Raw genomic sequence first — 27,308 nt, forward strand, 5'->3', positions numbered from 1 at the left:
TTCACATTAAACAAAAACTTGGGCTAACTTTACGGATTAGTATTTTTTAAATTCATTGAAGTGTATTTTTTCCCCCAATGAATTGCATTTGAAAAGACCACTGCACAAATACAGCGTGACATAAAATATTGCAACAACCTGCTAAAAAAATAAGTGTCTGAAAAAGGCCTAGTCTTTAAGTGGTCAAACTGACCTCCCGCCACCTTTAGTAGCCATTAAGATGGCTTGTACACGTAAGGAATCGCTGGCTGGGGAGGGCAGGGGGGAGTGGATAAAGCGTTGCCTATAGAGATTTTTAGAACCCCCCCCCCCCCCCCTTTTTTTGGACTATCACAGGTGCATTCAATTTTTAACCACTTAAGGACCAGGTCTAAGCGTTGCCTATGGAGATTTTTATAACCCCCCTTTTTTTTTGAAATATCACGGGTGCTTTACATTTTTAACCACTTAAGGACCAGGCCTATTTTTTTTTTACACTTGGTGTTTACAAGTTAAAATATATATTTTTTGCTAGAAAATTGCATAGAACCCCCAAACATTATATTTTTTTCAAACCCCCCCCCCAGAGAATAAAATGGTGGTAATTGCAATATTTTTTTATTTAAAAAAAGGTTTAAGACAACAGTAAAGTTAGCCCATTAAAATTGATACCCAACATGTCACTTAAAATTTGCGCTCACTCGTGGAATGGCGAAAAAACTTTGGCACTAAAGGGGAGTTCCAGCCTTTTTTGATGTTTATTAAAAGATTTTCACTAAAGACTAGTCATTTTGGACTTTAAAAAGGCACACAATAGGTATGATAATAAACTAGATACATTTATTTTTGGAAATATCATAAAAAAAGTTATAAATATAAAATCAGAGAAATTAAATAACTGGTCCACACAGGTTATCACAATCATAGTACAACTCGCACAGGCGTTCTTCACGATCTGGGGACATTACACGGCGGTATTTTTGCAACAGGCTTCCAAGGACCTCCTTATTTTTGAATCCACTTTTAAGTGGACTGAAAGCTTCAAGTTAGCGTTCTGCTACTCAGGGTAGCCCCTTGTTTACTGCTGCTTGTCTTATTATAGCCACTGCTTCCTGACCAGCCTTTTGCCCCCTGATGATCGTTCCTTTTGCTTACCAGCATCTGACCATCCTATCATTTGTTATTATAACTTTGTTTATACGATAATATCCCCCTAACTGGCCAATGTCTTCTTTTTAAACCACGACTAATGATAGGGTAATAAGACCGACTGTTATCTACCTCCAATGCGGTTAATCATATCAACAGGTCTATGCGCCCGAGGAAGCGTTAGTTTTAACGCGTAACATGTAGAGCGAGCCCTCCTTTCCTCTGGACCCACTGCCTGGTTACACATCGCACAGTTAACCTCTAATTATACTCTGTATCGAGTCTTCTATTTATAGCTGTTTTTTTATGACACTTCCAAAAATAAATTTATCTAGTTTATCATACCCATTGTGTGCCTTTAAAGTCCAAAATGACTAGTCTTTAGTTAAAATCTATACAATATCGGGACGGTGGCACACTGTATACCAGTATATCCACAGTATCATCCTGTAGGGATATATGTTAAAAGTAGTCTTATCGGTCCCTGGGCGGAAGGAGGAAGTGGGACAGGAAGTCCTACTCCTCATGAAGCCCCCACCCCCCCAAAAAATTTACATGCCAAATGTGGCATGTAAGGGGGTGAGGAGTGGATTAAGCAGAAGTTCCACTTTTGGGTGGAACTCCGCTTTAAAAATCTTCATTGGCAACGTTTAAATATTTCTACAGGTTACCAGTTTTGGGTTACAAAGGAGGTCCAGTGCTAGAATTATTGCTCTCGCTCGATCACGGCGATACCTCACATGTGGGGTTTGAATACCGTTTACATATGCGGGCACAACTTGTATGTTTGCTTCTGCGCACAAGCGACAGGACGGGGCGCGTTAAAAAAAAAAGGATTTTTGTACTCACCGTAAAATCCATTTCTCTGAGTTCATAGACGGACACAGCCTTCATTGACCTTAGGGTTATGCTTCTTCCTACCAGGAGATTTAGGCAGAATTCTACAGCACTTAAGGTGTTAAAAACTTTCCTTCATGCTGCTCCTCCCAGGGGGCGTGGCTCCCCCAGGCATAACCCACACCCTGCTTTAGCAGCCTCAGTTCGTAACAAGCAGTACAAACAAAGGAGGGGTGGGTGCTGTGTCCGTCTATGAACTCAGAGAAATGGATTTTACGGTGAGTACAAAAATCCTTTTTTCTCTTTCGTTCATAGACGGACACAGCCTTCATTGACCTTAGGGACGTCCCCAAGCAGTGTCAAAAAAATTCGAGGGGTGGGAAAAATAACACAGCAAAAACAGGTTACACCCCAAACAAAAACCGGAGTTACTCAACGGAGGAACTCCAACCTTAAACTGCCGCCTGTAACACCCTGCGGCCAATGGAGGCATCCGAAGATGCACTCACATCCACCATATAAAACTTTGAAAAAGCGTGGACCGACGACCAGGTCGCAGCCTTACACACCAGTAACACAGAGGCTTGGTGTCGGAAAGCCCAAGAGGCCCCGATCGCCCTGGTCGAATGCGCCATGACCCGAAAGGGGGGCGCCCGCCCTTCAGGGCATAGGCCTGAAGCACAATCCGTCGGATCCACCTGGAAATGGTGGCCGACGAAACTGCCAGGCCCTTACTGGGACCGGACACAGACACGAACAGCGAGTCCGACATCCGGAACGGAGCTGTCGCCGACAAGTAAACTCGAAGGGCCCGAACCACATCCAAAGAATGTAAAGTGGCCTCCTTCGGGTTCTTCGGCTGAGGACACAAGGATGGAAGAACAATGTCCACATCCAAGTGAAAAGCCGAAACGACCTTAGGGAGAAAAACGGCTGCGGCCGCAGCACCACCTCATCCTTACGGATGACCAAGCAGGGAGCCTTGCAAGACAAGGCCACCAGAACAGACAGACACCCGTCTGATCGAGGTAATTGCTACCAGAAATAAAATCACCTTTTGTGACAATAAAACAAAAAACCTCCCGAATGTCCTCAAAGGGAGCATCCCGAAGCACTGAAAGGACTAAATTCAAGTCCCATGGGGGTAATGGAGGGCGCACCGGAGGGGCCACCTGCCAGACCCCGTGACCCAACGCACGCACCCAGGAGTGCTATGCCAAGGGTCGCTGCAAGTAAAAAACAGCCAGAGCAGAAATCTGGCTCCTAACCGTACGTAAGGCGAGAGCCTGAACCACTCCCTGCTGCAAAGACAGCAGAATCCTGTACACAACGCATGTACGAGAGTGCCAGTTCATCTCCCCACACACAGAGAAGTAGGCCTTCCATGTATGAGGAAAAAACCTACGTGAGGTAGACCTCCGTGCAGGCAGCACGGTAGAGACCACCGAGCCCAATAGGCCTCGGTCCTTAAGCCCCTGGCTCTCAACAGCCACGCCGCTAAGGCCGGTGGCTGTGAAACAGGGTGGAAGATTGCACCCTGTAACAGAAAATCAATTCCCAGGGGAAGACGCTAGGGGGCGTCTGCCAGCAGACGCACCTGGTCCGCGTACCAGAAGCGACGCGGCCAATCTGGGGCAATCAGGACCGATAGAATCCCTACAGCTTCTACTCTGCGCAGCAGGCGAGGAAGAAGCTTCCGAGGAGGGAAGGTGTAAAGTAGGCGACAGCGACCCCAAGGAGCCACCAACGCGCCTGACGCGTCCGCCCACGGGTCCTTAAACCTGGCCACGAACCGTGGCACCTACCGATATAGAGACGGAACGCTAGAAGGTCCACGTCCGGAGTGCCCCACTTTCGGCACAGACCCCGAAACACCTGCGGGTGGAGAGACCACTCTCCTTGGCCCAGTGCAGTGCGACTTAGGTAGTCGGCTAGCCAATTCCGTATTCCCGGAATGTACCCGGCCGATAGAGCCGGAACGGACCCTTCAGCCCACCGAAAGGATGCGCGCGACCCCCGTCGCTGCAACAGAACTCCGTGTGCCTCCCTGATGATCAACCTACGCCACGGACGTGGTGTTATCGGACAGGATCCTGACCGGTCGGCCCTGTAGATCCAGGGACCACCTGGTAAGGCAAAGCTTGATTGCTCGGAGCTCCAGAACGTTGATCAGTAGGCAGGACTCCACCTGAGTCCAGTGCCCCTGGGCTGACTGGGTGCCCCAAGCGCCCCTCCCCAACCGGAGAGGCTGGCATCCGTCGTGACCACTGTCCAGTGGCCTGCAGAAAAATGACTTTCCGGCCCGAAGCACCGGAAACGCCAGCCACCATACCAGGGGAGACATGATCAGATGACTCAACTGAATCTGGTAATCCAGAGATGACGGAAGCTAGTCCCATCGTGACAGCAGTTCCCTCCGTAGTACCCTGGCGTGGAATTGGGCATACGGAACCGCCTCGAAAGAGGCTACCAACTGACCCAGAACCTTCCTGCAGAATCGCAGAGATGACCGCTTCTGGGTCGGCAACTGCTGCACAGCAGATAGCAGAGTCTGAAGTTTTTCCGCTAGGAGAAAAACACTCCCGCCCCGGAGGAATCCAGGACCAGTCTCAGGTATCCCTGAGACGGAATCAACCCTGATTTCAGGACAATCCAGAAACCAGCCGAACACTCGGAGAGCCTGACACGTGATAGACACGGCTCCACCAATGCAGAGCTCGAAGAAGCTCGTAGGAGAATGTCGTCCAGACATCCCATGATAACAAACCCCCGCTGTCACAGCCGGGCCAGTATCGGTACGAGCACCTTGGCGAAAACCCGCCGAATGGGAAGGACACCATTGAAAATGGTCCCCCCCGACCGCAAAGCACAGAATCTCTGGTGGTTTGAGGATATGCAGGTACACGTTCATGACATCCAAGGATGCCAGAAAAACCTGACAAAACAAAACGAGGGACTTGAGGCCCAGGATCGACCGGGCCCCATCCTCCATGGGGACACAAACAGAATGGAGTAAAACCCCGAGACCGTTCCAACGAGGGAACCGGCACAATCACTCCCCTGACCAGAAGATCCTGGACAGCCCCTGACGGAGTCAACCGGCGAACCGGAGGAGGCCAGAAGCCGGAGGGAAAAAACCTGTTTGGCAGACAAGAGAGAAACTCAATCTTGTACCCCAAGGAAAACACTTCGCAATGCGAAGCCAGTCTCCCACCCGAGACACGGGCGGGAGCAGACCTTCAGGCGGAAGCAGGTATGTCCGCAGACTTGTTAGGCATGCGGTATCCGGTGCGCTGCTACCCCGCAGCGGGGATTCAAGCACCATGTAGACCTACCCCCACCGCACAGGGCGAGCGAAAAAACGCTCGGAGGTAGGCAAGGAGGGTCCTTGCACAGGTCGAGGTCCCTAGCCCTTCCCAAACCGTGGGAACAGCATGCGCTTACCACCTGTGGCATCCTCAATGATGCCAGTCAGGGAAGACCCAAAAGGACCGTTCACCCTTAACGGTGATCACCAAGGCCACCTTAGAGGTCCTTCTTCCAGCTCCTGCAGCAGGAGCTTCGCCCTTTTAGTCGGGGCCTGCCAGGGCCCCGGCCAGAGCCGGCCTCACCGCCGAACCCACCACCGTGAATAGGGAGCGGGCCACGGCCTCCACTCTCCTATCAGCGGGATCCTGAAATGCAGGAGCCCCTTCCACAGGCAATGTGGTGGCCTTGCGCAGTCTGGACACAGGGGGGTCCACTGGCGGAGGAGAGACCTACTTTTTTTTTTTTTTAAAGCCCCCCTCAAGGGGGTAACGGGTTGCAAAGTTTTTTGACAAACTTTTTGCGGTGCATCCCATTCCTTGTATAACATATAGTCCAAATAAGGAACACAAGGAAACACTTCAGCGATGCGTGGTAGTCTGCTGGTACTGACACGGAGGTGTCTCCGCCACATCCTCAATTTTTAGAGCCTCACGCACCGCAGAAACAAGAGCTCCAACAAATTCTTGCCAGCAACTGACTGCAGCAGAGTCATCCTCACTATCCATAAGGGTTAAAACCCGCAGCCTCTGACATAACAGAACCAGAAAAAAACAGCGATTCTGTGTCATCCCCAGAAGCAGGCTTCAGGGAGGGGGCGCTTTTTTACCCCCCATCCGGGCACTAGCTGCTTCAAACCTGGCAAGAAACCCAGGACAGCCAACATAACAGATGTGGCAGGGGGAGGGGCATTAAGGGTTAACTCAGGCATAGCTTGAGTTCCATAGTGTCAGCGCTGAGTCACCCACCCTGCAAGGCAGGACAAAAAAAACCACTGGTCACCTCCTTGCTGCTATTGCAGAGCATGGGGGCCCCCGGTATTCACCACCCCACCCAGCTGCAGAGGGAGCTGAAAAACCTCAGGTGTGCTCTGATGTGCTGACTGTGATGTGTATTCACCTCATGGAAGATTCACAGCACTAAAACTGTAACAGCACTAAAACTGACCAGAGGCTGTGTCTCAGGGAAGAATCACATCGTTACCAAGGAGATTTCCAAGATGGCCACCATCTGAGGTAAAAATTACCTCATAGAACACAGCAGCACTGACTGCTTTGTCTGTTACCTCAGAAAAGAATCACAGTGTTACCAAGGAGATTTCCAAGATGGCCACCATCTGAGGTAAAAATTACCTCATAGAACACAGCAGCACTGACTGCTTTGTTACCTCAGAAAAGAATCACAGCGTTACCAAGGAGATTTCCAAGACGGCCGCTGTCTGAGGTAAAAATTACCTCATAGAACACAGCAGCACTGACTGCTTTGTCTGTTACCTCAGAAAAGAATCACAGCGTTACCAAGGAGATTTCCAAGACGGCCGCTGTCTGAGGTAAAAATTACCTCATAGAACACAGCAGCACACAGCAGCACCCCCCAGAGTAACAACACAGTCCCCCTAACAACACACGGGCCCCGGTGGTAACAAAGAAACCCAGGAGGCCCCCCTTCACAGCCACTACCCAGTCAGGGGAAGGAGGGAGAGGAAGGGGAGAGAGGAAAGCAGGGCGGACGCTCAGTCGACCTCCCCAGGGAAACCACCAGCCAGACCACTTACCTGAGTAAGGGGCCACTACTTACCTGTCCTGCGACTACCCGGCTGGAGGTATTCCAGACAGAACCAACGTCCGTAAACGGCATGGCTGTCGGCCAGACACACTGTGACAAAGCCATAGAGACCGGTCATATGTGTGCCCTAGAACCAAAGTTCCCCGGCCGCCCCTGGAGCAATGGGGCCTGTCGTGGACGTCCCAAAGCTGAGCTGAGGGCCGGCACACGCTCGAAGGCCGAACATGGGGGGACTACAAGAGTCGAGGACCCAGCCTGTCACCCAGTCGGCTGTTGATAGAAGAATCGCAGGATTCAAAAATGCAGGAACAAAATAATAAAAAAAGCGAGAAAAATCGCCAGAAAAAAACTCCAGAGTCCAGGAACTCCAGAGATAGCCTTGACCTCCTGTCGTTAGGCAGAAAACAAACTGAGGCTGCTAAAGCAGGGTGTGGGTTATGCCTGGGGGAGCCACGCCCCCTGGGAGGAGCAGCATGAAGGAAAGTTTTTAACACCTTAAGTGCTGTAGAATTCTGCCTAAATCTCCTGGTAGGAAGAAGCATAACCCTAAGGTCAATGAAGGCTGTGTCAGTCTATGAACGAAAGAGAAAAAAATAGATCTTATTTTACTTTTTATTTTTACACTGTTTATTTAAACATTTTTTTGTGGTCACTTTTATGCCTATTACAAGGGAATGTAAACATCCCTTGTAATAGAAAAAAAGCATGACAGGACATCTTTAATGTGAGATCTGGGGTCCAAAAGACCTCACATTTACACAAAAAAAGTCCCGTCCCGTGTCCCCCCCCCCCATACATTTTTTTACCCTTTAAGACAATTGGGTGGAAGTGTTTGACGTCGCTTCCGTCATCCAATGGTATGGAGCCGAATGGGGCCATCTTTCCCTCACTCGACTTCCAGCCTCAGAGGGGAAAGAACCCCATGGCCCCGGTAAGCAGCGGAGACGAAGGAAACGCGGCGGGAGGAGAGGCACCTCTCCCGCCACCGATAAAAGTGATCTCGCAGCGAATCTGCTGTAGAGACCAAGAGGACCATCCGTTGTTTAAAAAAAAATACAGGGGTTATGGCAGCTATCTGCTGCCATAACAATGGTATTTTGCGGCAAAGTACAGATGTATAATGACGGTGGCTGGTCCGTAAGTGGTTAAACTTTGCATGTTTGGTATCCATTTGCGCGGCTATACCTTATCGTTAATATTTTACCAAAATTGGGTAGTATATTGTGTGTGATTGCACCAAAATTAATTTTATATTTTTTCCTAATAATTTGTGTTTAATATTTGCGCAAACATGTGACCTAAAAAAAAAAAATAAAAAAAAAATAAAAACACTGATCCCTCCACCTATCTTCACTCTCCTGAAGGCTTGTTTCAGTAAGTCTCTAAACTTGCTGTAGTACTCTGGATATAAAAAAAAACAGCTGTGATGGTGTTATCTTGCCCATCTATGGTCTTATTTATGAATTTCACTTAAAAAGTAGCATCAAACCCCTTATTGCAAATTGATGTTTTGCCTCTAGCTCCATCTAACTGCTAAAACTCTTTCCCACCCATTTTCCAAAAATCTATTTTCAAGTCCCATGATTCCTTGTCCATCTGTCACACTGCAGATGCACACCCTAAGCATTATAAGAACGCTAGCCACACTGCACTTGTGTTCTTGCATGACACCTAAGCAGGAACTAAAGATACCCTTCCACACTGCACATCACCCAAGCACGCACAGACTTAAAAGAAAAACGTTGGGGAGCGCACACAGAAGACCCCTTTCACACTGAGCCGCCCATAGCATCGGCGGTAAAATGCCGCTATTTTTACCGCCGACACTATGGGCGGATTTGCTCATTCAGGCCGCTAGCGGGGCGCTTTTAACCCCCCGCTAGCAGCCGAGAAAGGGTTAAAACCGCCCGCAATGCTAAAGCCGCGCTGTCCCATTGATTTCAATGGGCAGGAGCGGTAAACACACTGCTGCTTCACCGCTGCAAAGATGCGGGTAGCAGGACATTTTTTACCGTCCTGCTAGCGCAACGCTCCAGTGTGAAAGCCCTCTGGCTTTCACACAGCCGTTTAAGAACAGATTTTTAAAGCTATAGCGCTTGCAATAGGCCCTCAGTGTGAAAGGGGGTCCAAGGGTGTTTTTTCAAGGCGACCTTGCAAAGCAACAGAGCTACCCTAATAGATGAAAATTACTTACACTCCACTACAAAAGCTACAGAGGCAGAACACAAAAAAAGGACCGATAACTAGCGTCAAAATAAGGTAGGCTGCCACATTTCATTTTATCTAGGAAGATTTGAATAACACTTCACATTCTTGGAAATATAGGGGCAATACATTTAAACAAGCCTCATTACAATATTTTTTTTTTCCCCAAAGATAGTTTTAGACAAAAATGTAAATGTCATGCTGCTAATAGGATAGAAGTTCTTGTATATACAGCTAGGCCGATTTACTAAAGGAGTTGAGACTCATCACTCAAAAAAAGTTTAAATATTACCTTCATTAACCAACTTTGCGAAAAGCAAATTCCTGTTTACATTCAATACCCAATCATGTGCAGAGGCTTTTCCTGGGATTGGATAACTGAAGTGGAAAATTGCACAACTACTTTAGCAAATCAGCCTTAGTATACTTGATAAGAAATCTAAAAGATGGCAAAATAGTGATTATACCTTCGTCTTTTTTTACAACCTTTTCTTTCTTCACAGACCCAGATTTGATGCCTTTGTCCAAAGGTTTCTTCAATGAAGTGCTCACGTTCTTTATTAGACTCACCTACAGGAAAGAAAGGATTTGAATACCTCCAACAGGTAACTATAGTGAACGTCTGCTTTAACCACTTGGCAACCGCCCTATAGCTGTTTTACTGCTACAAGGCAGCAGGTGTGTGCAGAATCACGTATGTATGTATATGTATATATATATATATATATATATATATATATATGTGTATATATATATATATATATATATATATATATATATATATATATATATATATATGTGTATATATATATATATATATATATATATATTTACATACACATATATATATATATATATACACACACATATATACACACACACACACACACACACACACACACGCGAGTGATCCTGCACTTCCGAGTAGGGGGTGCAAATGTGCGCTGCTGACGGTTTGCTCCAGCTGTCATTACACACAGTGTGAGCCGATGGGCAGGTACCGCAGGCTCAATGTCGATCCTCAGCCAGAGAGACAGAACTGGGATGTGCTTATGTAAACAAAGCAGATCTCCGTTCTGATGGGGGAAGACAAGGATCCTGTATCTTTGCAAAGCAGGGACTAAAATCCATGTCTTCCCCTTGTAAAAGAACCTACCACAGTTTAGGAAAACACTGGCTAGGCACACAGTTAACCCCTTCCCAGCCAGTGTCATTAGTACAGTGAGAGTGCATATTTTTTAGTACTGATCATTGTATTAGTGGTACTGGTTCCCAAAAAGTGCCAGTTAGTGTCAGAATGTTGGCCGCAATGACGCAGTCCTGCTACAAGTCGCTGATGGCTACCTTTACTAGAATAAAATATCCCATAGTATGTAGACGCTATAACTTTTGCGCAAAACAATTACTATAAACTAATTGGGATTTTTTATTTTAATAAAAACATGTAGCAGAATACTTCTTGTCCTAAATTGATGAAGAAATTTGATTCTTTTTTTTTTTTCTATTTTTAGATTGGATATGTTTTATAGCAGAATATATACTTAAGTGAAAAAAAACAAAAAAAAAAAAACACACAGAATAAAAACCTGACAGAATAAAAAGATGACAAAGCAGATATCTGGATTACACATCTAGTAAAATACAAGGAGTAATTTAACTATTTCCATCCCCCACTAACATAGGAAAATACAAATAACACTTTGAAATGATCACAAACACTTAACTTGCCTCAACAGGAGGTGCATCTCCCAGCTGAAAGTTATTAAATATTGTAGCATATTCGCCATTCAGTTTCATAAGCTCCTCATGCGTTCCTCTCTCCATTATGCAGCCTTCTTTCAGGTATATAACCTCATCACAGTCCACAAGGTACTGGAGGAAGAAAGCATCAGAGAAGGCATAGAGTGACAAATGATGTAACAAGTCGACTGCGTGTTCAGGCTACTCCACTGAAGCAGCGACCAACAGCACCTCACATGGCTTTTCCCAATTACCTGAAGCTGATGGGTGATAAACAGAATAGTCTTAGATTTCAGGTGCTTTTTAATGGCACTGTTGAAGATATGGTTGCCCACATGGGCATCTAAGGCACTAAGAGGATCATCCAGGAAGAAAATGCTGCGGTCACTGTATAAAGCTCTTGCCAGGCTAATTCTTTGTCTCTGACCACCACTAAGATTTGCTCCACGCTCTCCTATCTGCAAAACAGGAACAACATTTGTTTTTGATTAACAATGGCACTGGCTGAAAGGGTAAAATTGACTTTGCCATATGGATTGGAGTCAACTCATCTGAAAGTAAGCAGCGTAATGCCAGGTACACACATTCAGGTTTTTTTTCCCATTCAACCCAGCGAGCTGAACGTAGAAACACTGAGAGATCACTGTTCTAAGTGAGGTTAGTGCAGAAATTTCTCCTTCTGTGCCTTTGGGTTCTGACAGAGGAACTCTGTATGAAACAGGATTTTTCAATTCAAGAGTTTTTCTAATGTTAAAACACTTGTGTAAAGTTCAAGTGCAGTCAACACCAAAATGGAAAAAGAAAAGTGCAAGGACAGATACTTCTCCTAAACTCTAATTTAGTCATGTATAGAAGAAGGAAATTCTTGTGAAACACAGGATTTCTACACTTTTTCTCTATTAATGAGTCAATTAACCAAGGGTTAAAAACTGCATGAATGTTTGCCCTAAAATAGCAGTATGGTGTCTTTGTTGGTCTGTACACACATCCTATAAGAGTAAACCTTCACATTTCAGTGTCAGCCGTTTGATTAGACATGAGGAATGATGACTGGCACTGCACAGATTCATTTATGACCTCTAGCTGTAGTCTTTAATAACATTAGAGCTCCGAAAATTGTGATGGTGAAGCATAAAATTGTGACCTGGACTAAAGAGATTCCTGTCTCTTTAGCATATAGGAACAAGCTAGTTAGTTAGATTAATGCATAGGGCAATTGATCAACCATGACACTACAAACTACAGCCACAACATGTGAGCCCATCATTATAAAAAGGTAAGGCAACAAATGACACAGGTAATAGAACTGCACTATTACCTTATTGAAACAAAAATATCTGAAAAGTGTACAACATTTTTAGGAAAGGGTTTTTATTTTGGGATGTTTAGCATTTAAAGGTCGTATTTTTTGTTTTATCCTAATTTTTTTCCCCTGACTACAAGGCCTCATTTACACTTGTTTATGGGGCCAACTACGATTTCCCTTGGAATACTCAGCGGCATCTCTTCCAAACAGCTGCAAGCAGGAAGCCCTATTAAAAGCACTGGGAGGCTGACAGCCCCTGCAGCCAATCAGGACTGTTAGCATGTAATCAAACGTGCAGAGACTACCTGCTAATGATCCGCCTTAGGCGCAAACAGTCTGCGTCCAGGGACCATCATTTGCATGTAATCACTGCAACCCACTGACCAACCATGTACTGGGGACTGTAAAATGAAGTACAAGGATAATAACCATTAAGGGGGATGGTGGTACCGTGTGCCAATTGTTAAGTGAAAAAAAGTTCATTAAATAAATCTGTGGCACACTAGGGTAGGGTCTCCCAGATAAACCTTTGTGCACAAAGAAACATAGGAAAGACTTGTAGCCCTTTTACAACGAGCCGCCTACCGCGGCAGCGGTAAAGAGCCGCTACCACCGTTTTAGCAGGCGCTGCTGAAGTGCTTTGCAGGTGCTTCGGCAGCAGTGCCCTTTAATTTCAATGAGCAGGGGCGTTTTTTTACATTCTGCCAGCGGAATGCCCCAGTGTAAAAGCAGTCTGGCTTTTACACTGGGGAGCATTGAGAGACATTTTTCAGGCGCTTTACAGACACTATTTTAAGCGCTAAAACGCCTCTAGTGTAAAAGGGGTCTTAGAGACTATGGGGGAGATTTACTAAAACTGGAGCACTTCGAACCGGGTGCAGCTGTGCATGGTAGCCAAATTCTAACTTCAGCTTGCTCAATTAACCTTTGATTAAACCTGGAAGCTGATTTTGCACTCTCCAGGTTTCATAAAGCTCCAATTGTGTATTTTGTATACTTGGTGGGAATAGATTAAACTTTAGCACCTTACAGACATAATGCATTTAAAGTTTTCACCCCTAATCTTCAAATGCTTGGGAAATTGTACAACTATAAAAATCATAGTGCAAATTTTATTAAAAGGTATTTTACAAAACAAACCTCGGTCAAATCGCTGTTGGGCAGTATAGCCAAATCGGGTCTTAGACAGCAAACACTGAGCACATTGTTATACCTAGGGCAAGAAATACAAAGTAAGTCCAAAATACAAAAAAACAGGTGCCAAGCATGTACTACAGAAAGTAAAATGCACTGGGTAGTGTTTATATACTTTAGAAATCTGTATGCAAATATATTTCATGCGGCTGACAGATGAAAACAAAATTCCATTCCAGCCTGTTTCTTCTAGGGAAGCAGGAGAACAAGGGCATTGCCAGCTTAAACACACAGTTCCACCCAGCGGTATGTGTTAATGCACTCAAAATTACTGCCTTCTCACAATTCCAGTTAAAGGTTAGGACATTAAACCCAAATGTTATGCAATGAACTCATCCCATACATATGTATACAATGAATGCATTTGCCCTGTAAAAATAAAAATATACAATCAACTGAAAATACCGAACACATGATTTAAAGGAGACCCGTGCTAAAAAAAATTATGTAGACTGCCAATGCTCAACTCTCTTGAAAATGAGAATATAGCCAACTGTGACCACCTCATTTAAAGTCCCAGGGCGACCTTCTTTAGTGTAACTCTCGAACATGCCACTTCCTTCTGGATTTAAAAAGAGAAATATGGGAATTAAAATAAATTTAGAAAAATTATACATACCTAGGTGGATGCAGCATTAGACCAATGCTGCATCCACCTAGGTAAGGTTTAAGGCTCTAAGGCTGATAACCGAGTGATTAAACACAGCTGATCATTTGGCTCTCAGTGCTCCCTGAGCAGAGAGGTGGTGACTGTCAGTCACTGGCTCTCTGCTGGTCCCTCAGTAATAACAAAATAACCAAAGGCCTATAACGAATACCCCTAATTATCATTATCACAATTACATAATCATAGGGTGGGAACAGTGCCATCCTGGAAGATTCCTGGAAATCAAGTTAACAGGCAATAACTTAGCAATTATTTTTGTACTAGTAAGTCCTCTCTTACTGGAAGTTTCCATGGGGTCTGATCGAAAGGATCTAGAGAGCAGGAAACCACGCTCTCTTTGGCCAGAACGAGGCCCATCATGATGACCTTTGCATTTGTAGTTTGGATCTTTTGTAAGACTTTCGGAATGAGCCTGAAGGGGGGAAATGAATAAAAGTAGATTCCCTGACCAGGGGTGGACAAACGCATCCAACCCTAAACTGCTCGCCTGCCCCAAGCAACGACAAAAATGTCCCCACTTTAGCATTTTTTGAAGAAGCAAAAAGGTCTCGCTCTGGATCGCCCGAATTTTGAGCAATTAGCGTGAACACATCTTTGCCGAAACTCAATTCTGTGTGAGAGATCTGTTTCATGCTCAGAAAATATGTTAAGGAGTTTAACTTTGCTTTGATATGTATTGCACAAGGGAAGGAACGTTTTCTTCTGCCCAGGAAAAAATAACCCCCCCGCTATTTCTGAGGATTGCCGAGCGCATACCTCCTTGCCTGTTGATATAGGATACTGCGGCGATATTGTCTGAAAGTATTAATACGCATCTTCCATTTTTGATAGATGCAAAGTTGTGTAGGGCTTCCCAGATGGCTCTCTCGCATTAGACTTTTTGGCCCCGGACTGACCCCATTTTCCCAGCGCTGCCTGGTGGTCTATGTGAGATCCCCAGCCCCAAGCACTTGCGTCTGTTGCAATTCTTAGCAAATTTACCTGTGTCCAGCAGCATCCCAGACAGATTATTTTCTTGCAGCCACCACTGTAAGGATCCTTCACTCGACTCGGCAGTTCCACCAGATTGTTTAGCGATTGTTGGCGACTGTCCCATACAGATAACATGAACCTCTGAAGAATACCCCTTGAGTCAGTAGTTCTCTTGTTGTAAAGATGGTTTCTATCTTGAATTTTTTTACATCCGACTGCTCTGTTGAACATCTTTAGGTTGAGAATGATCCTGAATCCGACTGTTTTTTCCTTAGAAAGATGGGAGTGTAAAAACCCCCTTTGCTTTCTTTTTGTAAAAGTGAGGATATGACTCCTTGGGCCATCATTTCTTGGAGCAGGTTGGTCATGACAGCTGCCATGTCTGCATTTCTTGGTAGTCGGGTTAACAGAAACCGTTCTGGGGGGACCCAACTGACTTCTATTCAGCAACCGCTGGTGATTACGTCGAAGATTTATGCATTGGTTGAGTTGGCTTGTCATTTGGGTAGGAAGGCCCCAAGCCTCCCTCCTTCCCAGCAAAGACATTGCCCTTTTTATTTAGGCTGCGTGGGGTTAAACAGAAATCCCCTTTTTCACTTTTGTTTTCTATTTTGCCATGGCTTTTTCTGATCTTGCTTGCCACCTTTTATCTACACCATTTTCCTAAAAGGTCGAAAACCTTTTTTGTATTGTTTTTTGGAAATCCGAAACCCTTGTTTCTTGTCCAACGAATGTTTCAACACCAAAGCTAAATCTTCTCCAAAGACTACTGTGATACATTTGCCTATATGTCTCAGTTTAATTCTCCCTGCTTGCCATTGTGATTACCATCCGGTTATTGAAGTGCTAATGTCCCCTCACTATTTCTAAAGGTTAATTGATCTATTATGTTGTGTGAAGGAGATCTGTGTTTAAGTGGCTTGTGTTAATTATTCTGATTGCTTCATTGTGGTAATTATCTCTCTATATGCGGGGTCGAGTTGTCTAGTTAAGGTATTCAGTACAACTAGTACTCAGCGTCATTGATGTCATTGTCTAAAGAAAATGTGTTTTCAGACTCTGCTCCGTCGTGTCTGCCTATAATCTGTATGGAAGCCCCAGTGTGAGGGGGCGGAGATTTGTCATTGTAACAGTTTTGGAAATGACATATAAGCTGTGTGATATAACATTAAAGTCTGTCTTGTTCTAGCAGTAAGCCTGGACTAATGTGTGGCTTAATGGGCGATCTCAGGAATATTCCTCCTCGTGGAATATTGGGGTGATGTTCTTATGGAAGAAAGGAATCTTTGACGGGGATATCATACCGATACCGTCACAATTGGTTGGTATCAGTGGGATTTTCCCTTCTATTCCCCTTCACACCCGGGATTCCAAGCAGACACTGGAAGAACTACTGGAAGTTCGTGGAAGGATTGCTAGCAACAAAACCGAACGGGTCATCATAGCAGAATCAATGGAGATAGACCAGGAGAACGGGATTGCAGCAACGCCAGCGGTACAAGAGATGGAGACACCAGTGATTCAGGAGGAGGAATCGCCAGCCAACAAGCTAATGAGAAAAAAAGCTAGCATGGTTCGGCCCGAACCCAACGGCAGATGTGGTGCTGAGAGTGATGGAGCTACAGGAGGCTAAAGAAATAAGGGACGCAGAACTACAGTTAAAACTGGCAGCAGTCCAACAAGCAGCCGCACCTTCTCCGAACAGTGAGTACAGCACAGCAGACGCAAGGAAGATTCCGTTTAGCGCTTTTAAAGCTTTTGATGAAAAGGACTGTGAGATTGATAACTACCTGGCGGATTTTGAGCGACAATGTAACCTGCACCGAATAGCTAGAAGAGAGTGGGTTGCAATATTGTCAGGCAAACTGTCAGGCAAAGCTTCTGATGCTTTCCGGACCGTGCCAGATCAGGATATCCATAGCTACGCCAGGGTTAAAGAAGTGCTCCTGGCTCGTTATGCAGTAACCCCAGAGTCCCACCGACAGAAGTTCAGGGACTCACGCAAAACCACGAAAGACTCTTACGCGGAATGGGCATGCCAGTTGTCCCTGTCGGCCTCTAACTGGGTTAACAGCAGCCAGGCCACCACCGCAGAGGACATTTTGCAACCAATGCTCCTGGAGCAATTTTACAATCACATCCAGACGGACGTCAAGGATTGGGTGAGAGATCGCAGGCCCATGACTCTACCAGAGGCCGCGAAGTGGGCGGATGAATATGCGGATACTCGCAAGACAAACCAGGTCACACCACGGGTACAACCTCCACGACCAACGGCGCCCTCACACCCACCAGCCGCTAGATACCAACCGCCTAACAGACCGATGACATCTAGCCCTCGCTACCCACGCCAGGGGGACAACGAACAACGCTGCTTCCGGTGCAAACAGTTGGGTCACTTCAAGCAGAATTTCCCCATGAATGACAACACCAGGTCAAATTGGTCTCAACCTGGGTACCGCCCACCAGCAGCAGCCCATTGTGTAGACTCGGCTTGGGATCCCCAGGAGCTGGGTCAGGAAGAACCATTGGGCACCCCTTACGAAGCCCTCATGGTACAATCTGTTATTACGGACAACAGGGAACACCATTGTCAGCTGGTCATGGGCGACAGCCATGAGCCGGAGGGGCCTTGGAGGGAGCTGGGCAGAAAGAGGCACCGCCAGCTACCCTCCAAGAAGAAGAGGTCCTGGAAGTCATATAACCAGCGGACCTGGGAGGAGAAGAAGCGACTGGAGGAGATGGCGCCCCAGATGCGGGCCGAGATGTTCGCCAAGGGCCCACAGGTGGGCCCCTTACACCACCACCCAGTTCCTGATGATGAAGGACCACGTGGAAAGCCTGCAGGACATGAGCAAGCAGGATCTGATCCGTGAGTACATAGAGCTGGAGGAGTGCATAAGCCGCATGGAGGAGGAGAACAACCACCTGAGGTCACAGCGGGCTGACCCCCCCCAGGCTCCATGAACTGGAGATGGAGCTGGAGAAGCTCAAAGAGGAGAACCGGCGGCTGCGGAGGGAGCAGGGGGTGGCTGACCTTATGGGGCTCTGAGTCCCCCCCCCCCCGGACTCTGAGCACCAGTGCTACAGCATTTCAACAAATATAACTTTTTCTTTTTATGAATCTCCTGTGACTGTCACTTCAGAGCCATAACCTGCCCCTCCCATAGCGGGACACCTAGATGGCGGCGCACAGACCCATTCGCCGTCTTCACACTGACTTCTGGTGACTTTGCAGATCGCACAAAGACTTGGGGACTGACCGGCGTGTGATCTGACGACCCGGTGGCATACCTGAGTCTGAAGCAGTTGCCAAGGGAGGTCAGTCATGCCAAATGGAGTTAACCTCGGACTAAAAGCTCTAAACCCGTCAACCCTACTGGACCAGGGAAGGTCCAACCGGGTTTTCCGGAGCAGGGAGAAAAAGGGGGGCCATTGTGATACATTTGCCTATATGTCTCAGTTTAATTCTCCCTGCTTGCCATTGTGATTACCATCCGGTTATTGAAGTGCTAATGTCCCCTCACTATTTCTAAAGGTTAATTGATCTATTATGTTGTGTGAAGGAGATCTGTGTTTAAGTGGCTTGTGTTAATTATTCTGATTGCTTCATTGTGGTAATTATCTCTCTATATGCGGGGTCGAGTTGTCTAGTTAAGGTATTCAGTACAACTAGTACTCAGCGTCATTGATGTCATTGTCTAAAGAAAATGTGTTTTCAGACTCGGCTCCGTCGTGTCTGCCTATAATCTGTATGGAAGCCCCAGTGTGAGGGGGCGGAGATTTGTCATTGTAACAGTTTTGGAAATGACATATAAGCTGTGTAATATAACATTAAAGTCTGTCTTGTTCTAGCAGTAAGCCTGGACTAATGTGTGGCTTAATGGGCGATCTCAGGAATATTCCTCCTCGTGGAATATTGGGGTGATGTTCTTATGGAAGAAGGGAATCTTTGACGGGGATATCATACCGATACCGTCACAACTACGTTTTCTTTGAATGACAGAGAGCATAACTTTGCCTTGGAAGAGGTGTCCCCTGTCAATATTTTCAACCAAATTGCCCTCCTTGCTTGATTGATTAAAGGCCGAAAATCATATTGCTTCGACCGAAGCATCAACAATATAGGCAACGCCTTTTTAAGTATCAGAAGTGAATCCAGAAGCTCTTATTTTGGGGTATCACTCTCCCAGTAAATTTTTTAGCTGCCTTAACCATAGATCAAGGGTCCTGGCAATGCAGGTAGAAGCAATGGCAGGTTGAAAATTTGCCTCTCCTGTGTCCCATGCTTTCCTAAGATAGCCTTCTGCCTTCCTGTCCATAGCATCCTTAAGTAATCTTGTGTCTTCAAAAAGGATCAAGCCAAATGCTTTGCTACACTGGACACGTCTGCATGCAGTTTATGACCCTTGTACCATAGCGACGCATCCTCCTCAAAAACGGAAATCTCCTTTTGAGGCTCCTAGGAAGAAAAACTATTTTCGGGCTCCTTCCATTACTGTAAAATGGTATCATTCAATACTGCATGAACTGGAAAAACTTAAAATCTTGTGTGTAACCCTGCATATAATTTGTCATGGACAGATAAATCCTCCTTTTTTTCCCTCTTCCAGCTCCAAGGTATCATAAATTAGCTTTGATGCCACGTACACACGATCATTTTTCGGCATGAAAAAAAACAGTTTTTCCAACTTTATCATAAAGACGACGTTGCCCACACACAATCGTTTTTTAAAAATGCTCTAGCAAAGCGCAGTGACGTACAACGGCACTATAAAGGGGAAGTTCCATGCGGATGACGCCACCCTTGGGGCTGCTTTAGCCGATTCCGTGTTAGTAAATGACAATTCGTGCTTTTCTGTCTGTTATAGCTTGATGAATGTGCTTACTCCATTATGAACGGTAGTTTTACCAGAACGAGCGCTCCGGTCTCATAACTTGCTTCTGAGCATGTGCAGGTTTTTAACGTCGTTTTAGCCCACACACGATAATTTTTTACAACCCGAAAAACGACATTGTTTAAAACGTCATTAAAAAATGCAGCATGTTCGAAAAAAAAATTGGTCGTTTTTCAGAACTCGAAAAATGATGTGAAGCCCACACGATCATTTTAAATGACATTTTTTTAAAACGACATTTTTTTCATGCCGAAAAATTATCGTGTGTACGTGGCATAAGCGCTCCTCTGTCTCATCGGAAGGAAAAAGGAGTTTCTGAATATACCTTTTCCCTCCTTGAGTTCTCCCTCTTCAGGGCTAGATTCCCCGCTGGACCCTTCTTCCATCTCCTCTGCTGTCACAGGCACGGAAATCTGAGCCTTACAGCTGTGAGCCATGGAGGCTTCAGGGGAATGGTTTGCTACCCCACCAGCCGCCATGGAGTTTTGCTATAGCGAAAAATGTCCATTTCACAAAGCTTTTGTGCAAGTTTTATCAGGCACTACAGAAATGGTTGGTTAAGGCCACCAATATCATGGGAGTTTTTTTTATTTAGTTAAAAGGCAAACTGCATTTCAACAGCAATCATGCAAAAATCAAGGTATAGTTACCAGAGGCAATAACCCCACATTAGAGACTCAAAGTACTAAAACCACTGGCCCAGCATGCCATCCAAACAATTAGCAGCTTCAGAAGTGTAAAGTAATGGTAGCCAAAGTATTCTCAGAGTACACACATGGTATACATAAATCTTTTTTACCAAAGCCTTCGTGACATTCTAAAAAGGTTATTTGATAGGAAGAAACTATTAAACAAAACGGCTTTCATTGGTTAATCTTTCGCAAAGATGCCTGTTCATAAGATCATAAAGTACAATTGATTTTACCACATTTTCCCCTCGCCCTTAGCAAATGTCTCTAGCAGCTCTTAGAAACAGCAGCAGAAGTCTAATCGATTTCTAAGTAAATAAAATCATCCACAAGGGCAATTTTTTTTTAGCCTGGTGAAAGCCATCTAGTTAGAAACTGAGAATTTAGCTATAATTTAGTGACTATCACAGGAACAAAATTGATTGATTTGAGGAACAATGTTTATCTTTAACTCATCAAGATTAAACCAAAGTATGATTTTTTTCAAAAATTAAAACATTTGCACATACCTTTCTTCTTCATATTCTTTTCCAAACAGGATGTTGTCCCTAAGAGTTGCATTTAATATCCATGCTTGCTGTGCAACGTAAGCAACTGAACCATTAACAGTGATACAGCCTTCAAGAAGAGTCATCTTAAAAAAAGAAACTCTAAAAATTATTTGCCAAGTAATGTAAAATATTCAACTGTAACTACACAATGGACACATTTTATCAAGGATTTTTTTCCTTCTTGTATAAACCAGATTCTCTCTTTTTTTGCTTCATAGGAGTATGGGTGAAAACACAAAAGAAGAGATATTTATCTAGCCATTATCAGAAGTAATGGCCCGTATAGTCCCACACTTGTGGGATACATCACCAAGGAGACACTACATATTTACATCGAAGATAACTAATCCAAGACCAAATGCTTAATTATCAATGCAAAATAAGAACGGGTTATAATGCCTACAACCTCTAAAGCCACACAGAACAGAGAATTAAAAATCTGAATATGTTTTTTTCTTTTCTATTGAACTGCATAAAAAAACTGACCCGATTACCCTTTCCATACACTCCTTGAGGAACTTCCCCCCTTCATCAGAATACACGGTTTAAAGCGTTAGACTATAGCCCATCATTGCAATACTACCATTTTACGGGTACACGGTGAACCCTAATAAGTGTATTTTATCAGGTGCTGAACAAAGCTTATGCATGCAATGCAGGATATTGTGAGAAATGTTTGTGGGTATGCAGCCTTACAGGACTATAAGCAAAGATCTGCTAAAGTATTTTAACTTTTTGCCACACTTATGCTTATTTCACTCTTATGTTTTATCTAACCATTTATCAGTTTGAACAAATAATATATATAACACGCAGTATTGAAAATAAAGGTTTTATTTTCTGACCTTAAAGTGGTTGTAAAGGCACAAGGTTTATTTCCTTCATACATTCTATGCATGAAAGTAAAAACCTTCTGTGTGCAGCAGCCCCCAGGCCCTTTAATACTTACCCGAGCTCCATCTCGAACCAGCGATGTCCAGGAAAACCCTGCTTCCCCGGGGAGCCTTATCGGTGCCCAGTGCCACCTCATCGGTGCCCGTAAGTAAAGAAGAAAAAACGTACTTATTTACAAAAAAGGTGATCAAATACCACCAAAAGAAAGCTCTATTTGTGGGAACAAAATTATAAAAAAATTGTTTGGGTATAGTGTAGCATGACCGCGCAATTGTCATTCAAAATGCGACAGCACTGAAAGCTGAAAATTGGCTTGGGCAGGAAGGTGCGCAAGTGGCTAGAGAATAAAATGGAGGTTGTTGCAATACTTTATGTCACACCATATTTACGCACAGTTTTACAGGCACATTTTTTTTTTAGAAATACACTTTACTTAAAAAAAAAAAAGATAACTTTTTTTTTTTACATTGTGAAAGAAATATTATGCTGAATAAACTGATAACCAACATTTCATGCCTCAAAGATGGCGCAAGGACGCTAAGCAGCGGAGCGAGCGGTCAGTGCGAGGCAAGCAGGTGTGGCCACCGTGTGTGCCATAGCAGCGCTCCAGGCTGAACGAAAACTTAACCGAACTTAACTGAATTGAATGAAACAAGAAAAGCTGCTCCAGGCTGGTGATCCACAACTAATATTGGATGAGATTCATAGCTGTAAGGCTGAATTTGTCTGAGCTGCGTGGCTGAAGTGAGAACCCTGACTACATGCTTTAATGATCGATCCCCTGTCATATGGGATCCTGGTAAGTTGGTAAGGAGCCATTTCTATTGATTGGTGGAGGATCATCACATTTTTGGACACGTTTATCCTTAGATTCTGGATTTTATCACAGAGCACTGGTGTTCAGCAATTTTGATGAATTATTCATTATATTTATAGACTATATTTTGTCACATGAATTTTAGTTCAATAATTTTTATGGTCACTTTATAATCTTCATTTATTAATAGGTACGAGATGCTATATACTATTGGACATATTAGAAGTCACATCATTTATATGTCAATGGTCATATATATTAATCATTATTTGATTTCTTGGTAATTTTCAATTTTGGTGTATTACGTTTTTCACCAAGATTACCATATAGTTAGGGGGTAGCGCGATTTATATATATTTTTTTTTTCAATGTATCCTGTACCAATTGTCTACATGCTAATCGCAGCTTCCATATTGAACACACTACAACTTGGTTACAGGGGTTAATTTTTTATATAATTTTCTTTTATTTTTTTAGCGCAGTTTTTCCAATTATCCATCAAAATTGCACCCGCTCATGGAATGTCGACAAACTTTTATCCTTAAAAATCTCCATAGGCGACGTTTAAAAATTTCTACACGTTATATGTTAAGAGTCAGAGGAGTTCTAGCGCTAAAATTGTTGCTCTCGTTCCAACGATTGTGGAGATACCTCACAGGTGTGGTTTGAACATAGTTTTTATATGCAGGCACGACTTAAGTATGCTTACGCTTCGGCGCACGAGCTCGGCAGGACGGGGCGCTTTAAAAAATGTTTTTCTTATTTTCTTTTTTTACACGGTCCTTTTAAAAAAACAAAAAAAACAAATCATTTGAGTCACTTTTATTCCTATTACAAGGGATGTACACGTCCCTTTAAAAAAAAAAAAAAAAAAAAACACATGACAGGACTTCTTAAATTTGAAATCTGGGGTCAAAAAGACCTCAGATCTAACATTTACACTAAAATGCAGCGGAGATGACCAGAACGCGGCGTGGGGCCCTCTCCCGCCCACGATAAAAGTTATCTTGCAACGAATTCGCAGCAGAAACCACTTTTATCTGAAAGCCAGTCACTCAACGCTGTTGAAAATACCAAGGTTATGGCATCTAGCTGCTGCCAAAACCCCGGTATTTGGTGTCAAAGTACCGACGTACAATGATGGGGACTTGCGCTAAGTGGTTAAGTTAAAACTACTGATTCTTCTTGTAACAAAATGTTCCATTCACGCTTCCAATTACCATCTAAACGAAAAAAAATTAGCATAGCTGAAAATGCTTTGAAGTAAACCTTACCTGCCCAAGAATGGCAGCAATCAGAGATGTTTTTCCACTGCCCACACTGCCACATACTCCAACTAACTTTCCCTAGAAGGCCAAAAGAAATTGTAAGTATATTGTAACAGAATACAAAAAAGCGTTCAAAATGGTTCTACAAGAAAAACATTTGTTACATAGTGACTAAACTTATAACTAGAACATGAATTAATTCAGATTTGGTTTTCATAACCAAAGTACAAAGTGTGGCTCACCTTTTCTATCTCCAGATCAATGTTGTACAAGGCCCTCTGTAGCTTTACGTTTGTTAGCTGGATATCTCTGCCTTCCTCATCTGGGCTGCCTTGTTCATCGCTATCCACCAAGAGATGTCCTTTCTGCTCTGCCAAAACTGCTTGTGGCCCCTCTTTCTGCAAATTGGTCTTCTCTTTCTTGCTCTTAGGCCCCTTCTTGTCTTTTTTCAGTTTAGGGGTAGCCTTCGGAGAGCATTGTGTACTGGCATGAGAAGAGTCCCATGCCAAAGTGGCGTTTTTCAGCTCTATGGCGACGTTTGGGCAGGATGGCTTTTTCTTTACCATGTGAACCTCTTCCATTAGAAATAAACTCTGATAGGAAGGTTGTGAGAGAGGTGTAAAGATGAGACAGCTGGTCAGGTCTAGGTCACGCAGGAAGCAAAAACATCAGGCTATATAGTGGAAGGAAGCTGCTGTGGAGCAAAAGGTAGCTCATTAGAGTCAACTAACCTCAGACTTGCTAAGGACCAGGACTATTTGTAGTATTACTTCCCCCTTCCAGGATCCCAATCATTAAAAAAATGGTTCTACGCTGCCATTTGGCTAGCCTTGACTAACTCATTTAGTCTTTCAGGCCACTTTGTTGGCCTGAAAATCAATATTAAACAGACCAATTCTGAATGTCCAGTTTATTCATTTTCAAATTCTCAAAAGCAACGTCTACAGGCTGATGTACAAATATGATGATGCTGTAGCACAGCAACCTAAACTTTTCTCATTTGTGTCATCATCAATAATTACCTCAACATTTTGTCTGCAATCTTGAACAAGACACATTATCTCCAATTATTCAAAAATATCCATCTACTGCTCTTCAGTCATTTTATGCAAATAACTTATGAAACTAAACCTAGGAGGACTTGAAACTTACAGGTCTATGAGATACGACCAGCACAGCCCAACCTGTCTCGATTTGCTAAAGCTGGAATAAATATGACTTGCTGTTAGTATATATATTTTTTATTTTAAGAGCTGGCATGCTCTAGTGGGCCTACATTACCTTCACAGCAGCCCATACGTCCCCTTGCCTGCGCCAAAGTTACTTTAACTGTCATGACATAACGCTAGGTACATAGACCTAAAGACTGGTTAAGCACAAAAAAGTAAGTTTTAAACATCTGCATTATCAAAACCCATGTGTACTTTTCGGAGCCACGTGGCTCAACGATATGCAGCTAAACAAAAAATAAATATTATATATATTTAGAAAGGAGTAATATATTCTTTGTTTGATTGGACCAATGCTAATGTAAATACAAAATGCCATGCCAATTAACCAAAAAAGCGAGTACTAAAAATTGCATAATTTGCATATTGCAAATGTTTATACACTGCTCAAAAGTGGATTTGGCATGCAAAAAGGTCAGAGTATAAAGTCAGACTGTGGACCATTACTTACCTTAAACCTTTCCATTGACACAGAAGCCTCTGACAAAGACTTGACTGAAAATGGAGTCACCTTCAGCGCAAAGGTCATGGAGTTAAAGACTGTAACAACTGTGAAGGCCTGTGAGAGAACATAAAATAAAAAATGTATAACAAGTGTACCTTTCACAAAAATAATATATATTCAATTAAAAAAAAAAATGTAGTCCCTCATAACTAGAAAATTATTCATATTTTGTAGTTACACATCTAAATATAACCACACTTTTCATAATCAGATGCCATTGTCTCTAGTCTGGAATGTCTGAATGTAACCATTCAGATATATCAGGCAATTAGTAGGATAAATAGTTTGGCAGGTATCATTTACAAATTTAAACCCATCCGGCTACATGTGTACAGATATATTTCTGCCGGGAATTCATAACTCACACGTATAACCTCTATGAGATATTTTAATAAATTCTGCATCTTTCAGTTTTAGTGATTACTAAAATGTAAACTAGTTTTTTTTTTTTTTTCTTTACTGTGAGACCAAGCAGACCTCTAGGGTATAATTCCTGTTCCTAGAAAAAGGGGTCTCCAAACTTTTCAGCATGAAGACCACTTTGTATATTTTACAAACATTTGTGGTCTGAAAAAAAAAATAAATAAATAAAAAATGGACTTGCCTGTAAATTCTATATCTTGGAGTACAGTACAGGACACGGACGGAAAAGTCATGCACTATGGGTTACAGTGGTGTATCTACAGTTGATTGGACACTGGCAAAGCTTTAGGACATACTCCCTGGGTGCCTCCCCTATGACCATATCCCACTCCATGAGTCTTCTTTTTGTAGCAAGCAATGAAAAGTAAACCAAGGAATTGAAGGGAGGGCGGCCTGTGTCCTGTACTCTAACATGGAATTTACAGTTGTGAAAATGATTATCTTAAATCATACAGTACAGCACACAGGTAGGAAAGGAAGGGCTTCTCCGATGTTAGGCTACTTTCACACCGAGGCTCTTTACAGGTGCTATAGCGTTTGCAAAGCACCTCTCCTCTCAATCCAGTGTGAAAGCCCAAATGCTTTCACACTGGAGTGGTGCGCTGGCAGGATGCTCCAAAAATTCCTGCAAGCAGCATCTCTGAGGCACTGTAGGAGCGGTGTATACACCGCACCTAAAGTGCCCCTGCCCATTTAACTCAATGGGCAGTGCCGGAAAAGCACCAATACAGCGGCGCTTTTAACCCTTTTTCGGCCGTTAACGAGGGTTAAAAGCGCACCGCTAACGACCAAAAAGCGCCACAAAAACAACGGAATGGCGGCGCTTTAACTCCAACATCTACCCGCCACAGTGTTCTTTTCTGGGAGAAAGACTTGCTTGGGATGTGTCCAGGA

General features: G+C 43.9%; 1 protein-coding gene across 1 annotated transcript in view; it reads right to left on the bottom strand.

Moving 5' to 3' along the window:
* Positions 1 to 27,308, bottom strand: part of ABCC5 (ATP binding cassette subfamily C member 5) — a 117,809-nt gene that overhangs the window by 30,179 nt on the left and 60,322 nt on the right. Inside the window, exons 10-17 of the mRNA XM_040349739.1 lie at positions 25,938 to 26,045; positions 24,500 to 24,850; positions 24,264 to 24,335; positions 21,237 to 21,361; positions 13,448 to 13,520; positions 11,256 to 11,459; positions 10,990 to 11,133; positions 9,729 to 9,831 (exon numbers count right to left, since the gene is read on the bottom strand). Of these exons, the coding sequence (XP_040205673.1) occupies positions 9,729 to 9,831; positions 10,990 to 11,133; positions 11,256 to 11,459; positions 13,448 to 13,520; positions 21,237 to 21,361; positions 24,264 to 24,335; positions 24,500 to 24,850; positions 25,938 to 26,045 (1,180 nt within the window). The remainder of the gene's footprint in view (positions 1 to 9,728; positions 9,832 to 10,989; positions 11,134 to 11,255; positions 11,460 to 13,447; positions 13,521 to 21,236; positions 21,362 to 24,263; positions 24,336 to 24,499; positions 24,851 to 25,937; positions 26,046 to 27,308) is intronic.

Source organism: Rana temporaria, chromosome 4, assembly GCF_905171775.1.
Source record: "Rana temporaria chromosome 4, aRanTem1.1, whole genome shotgun sequence".
Classification (NCBI taxonomy): domain Eukaryota; kingdom Metazoa; phylum Chordata; class Amphibia; order Anura; family Ranidae; genus Rana; species Rana temporaria.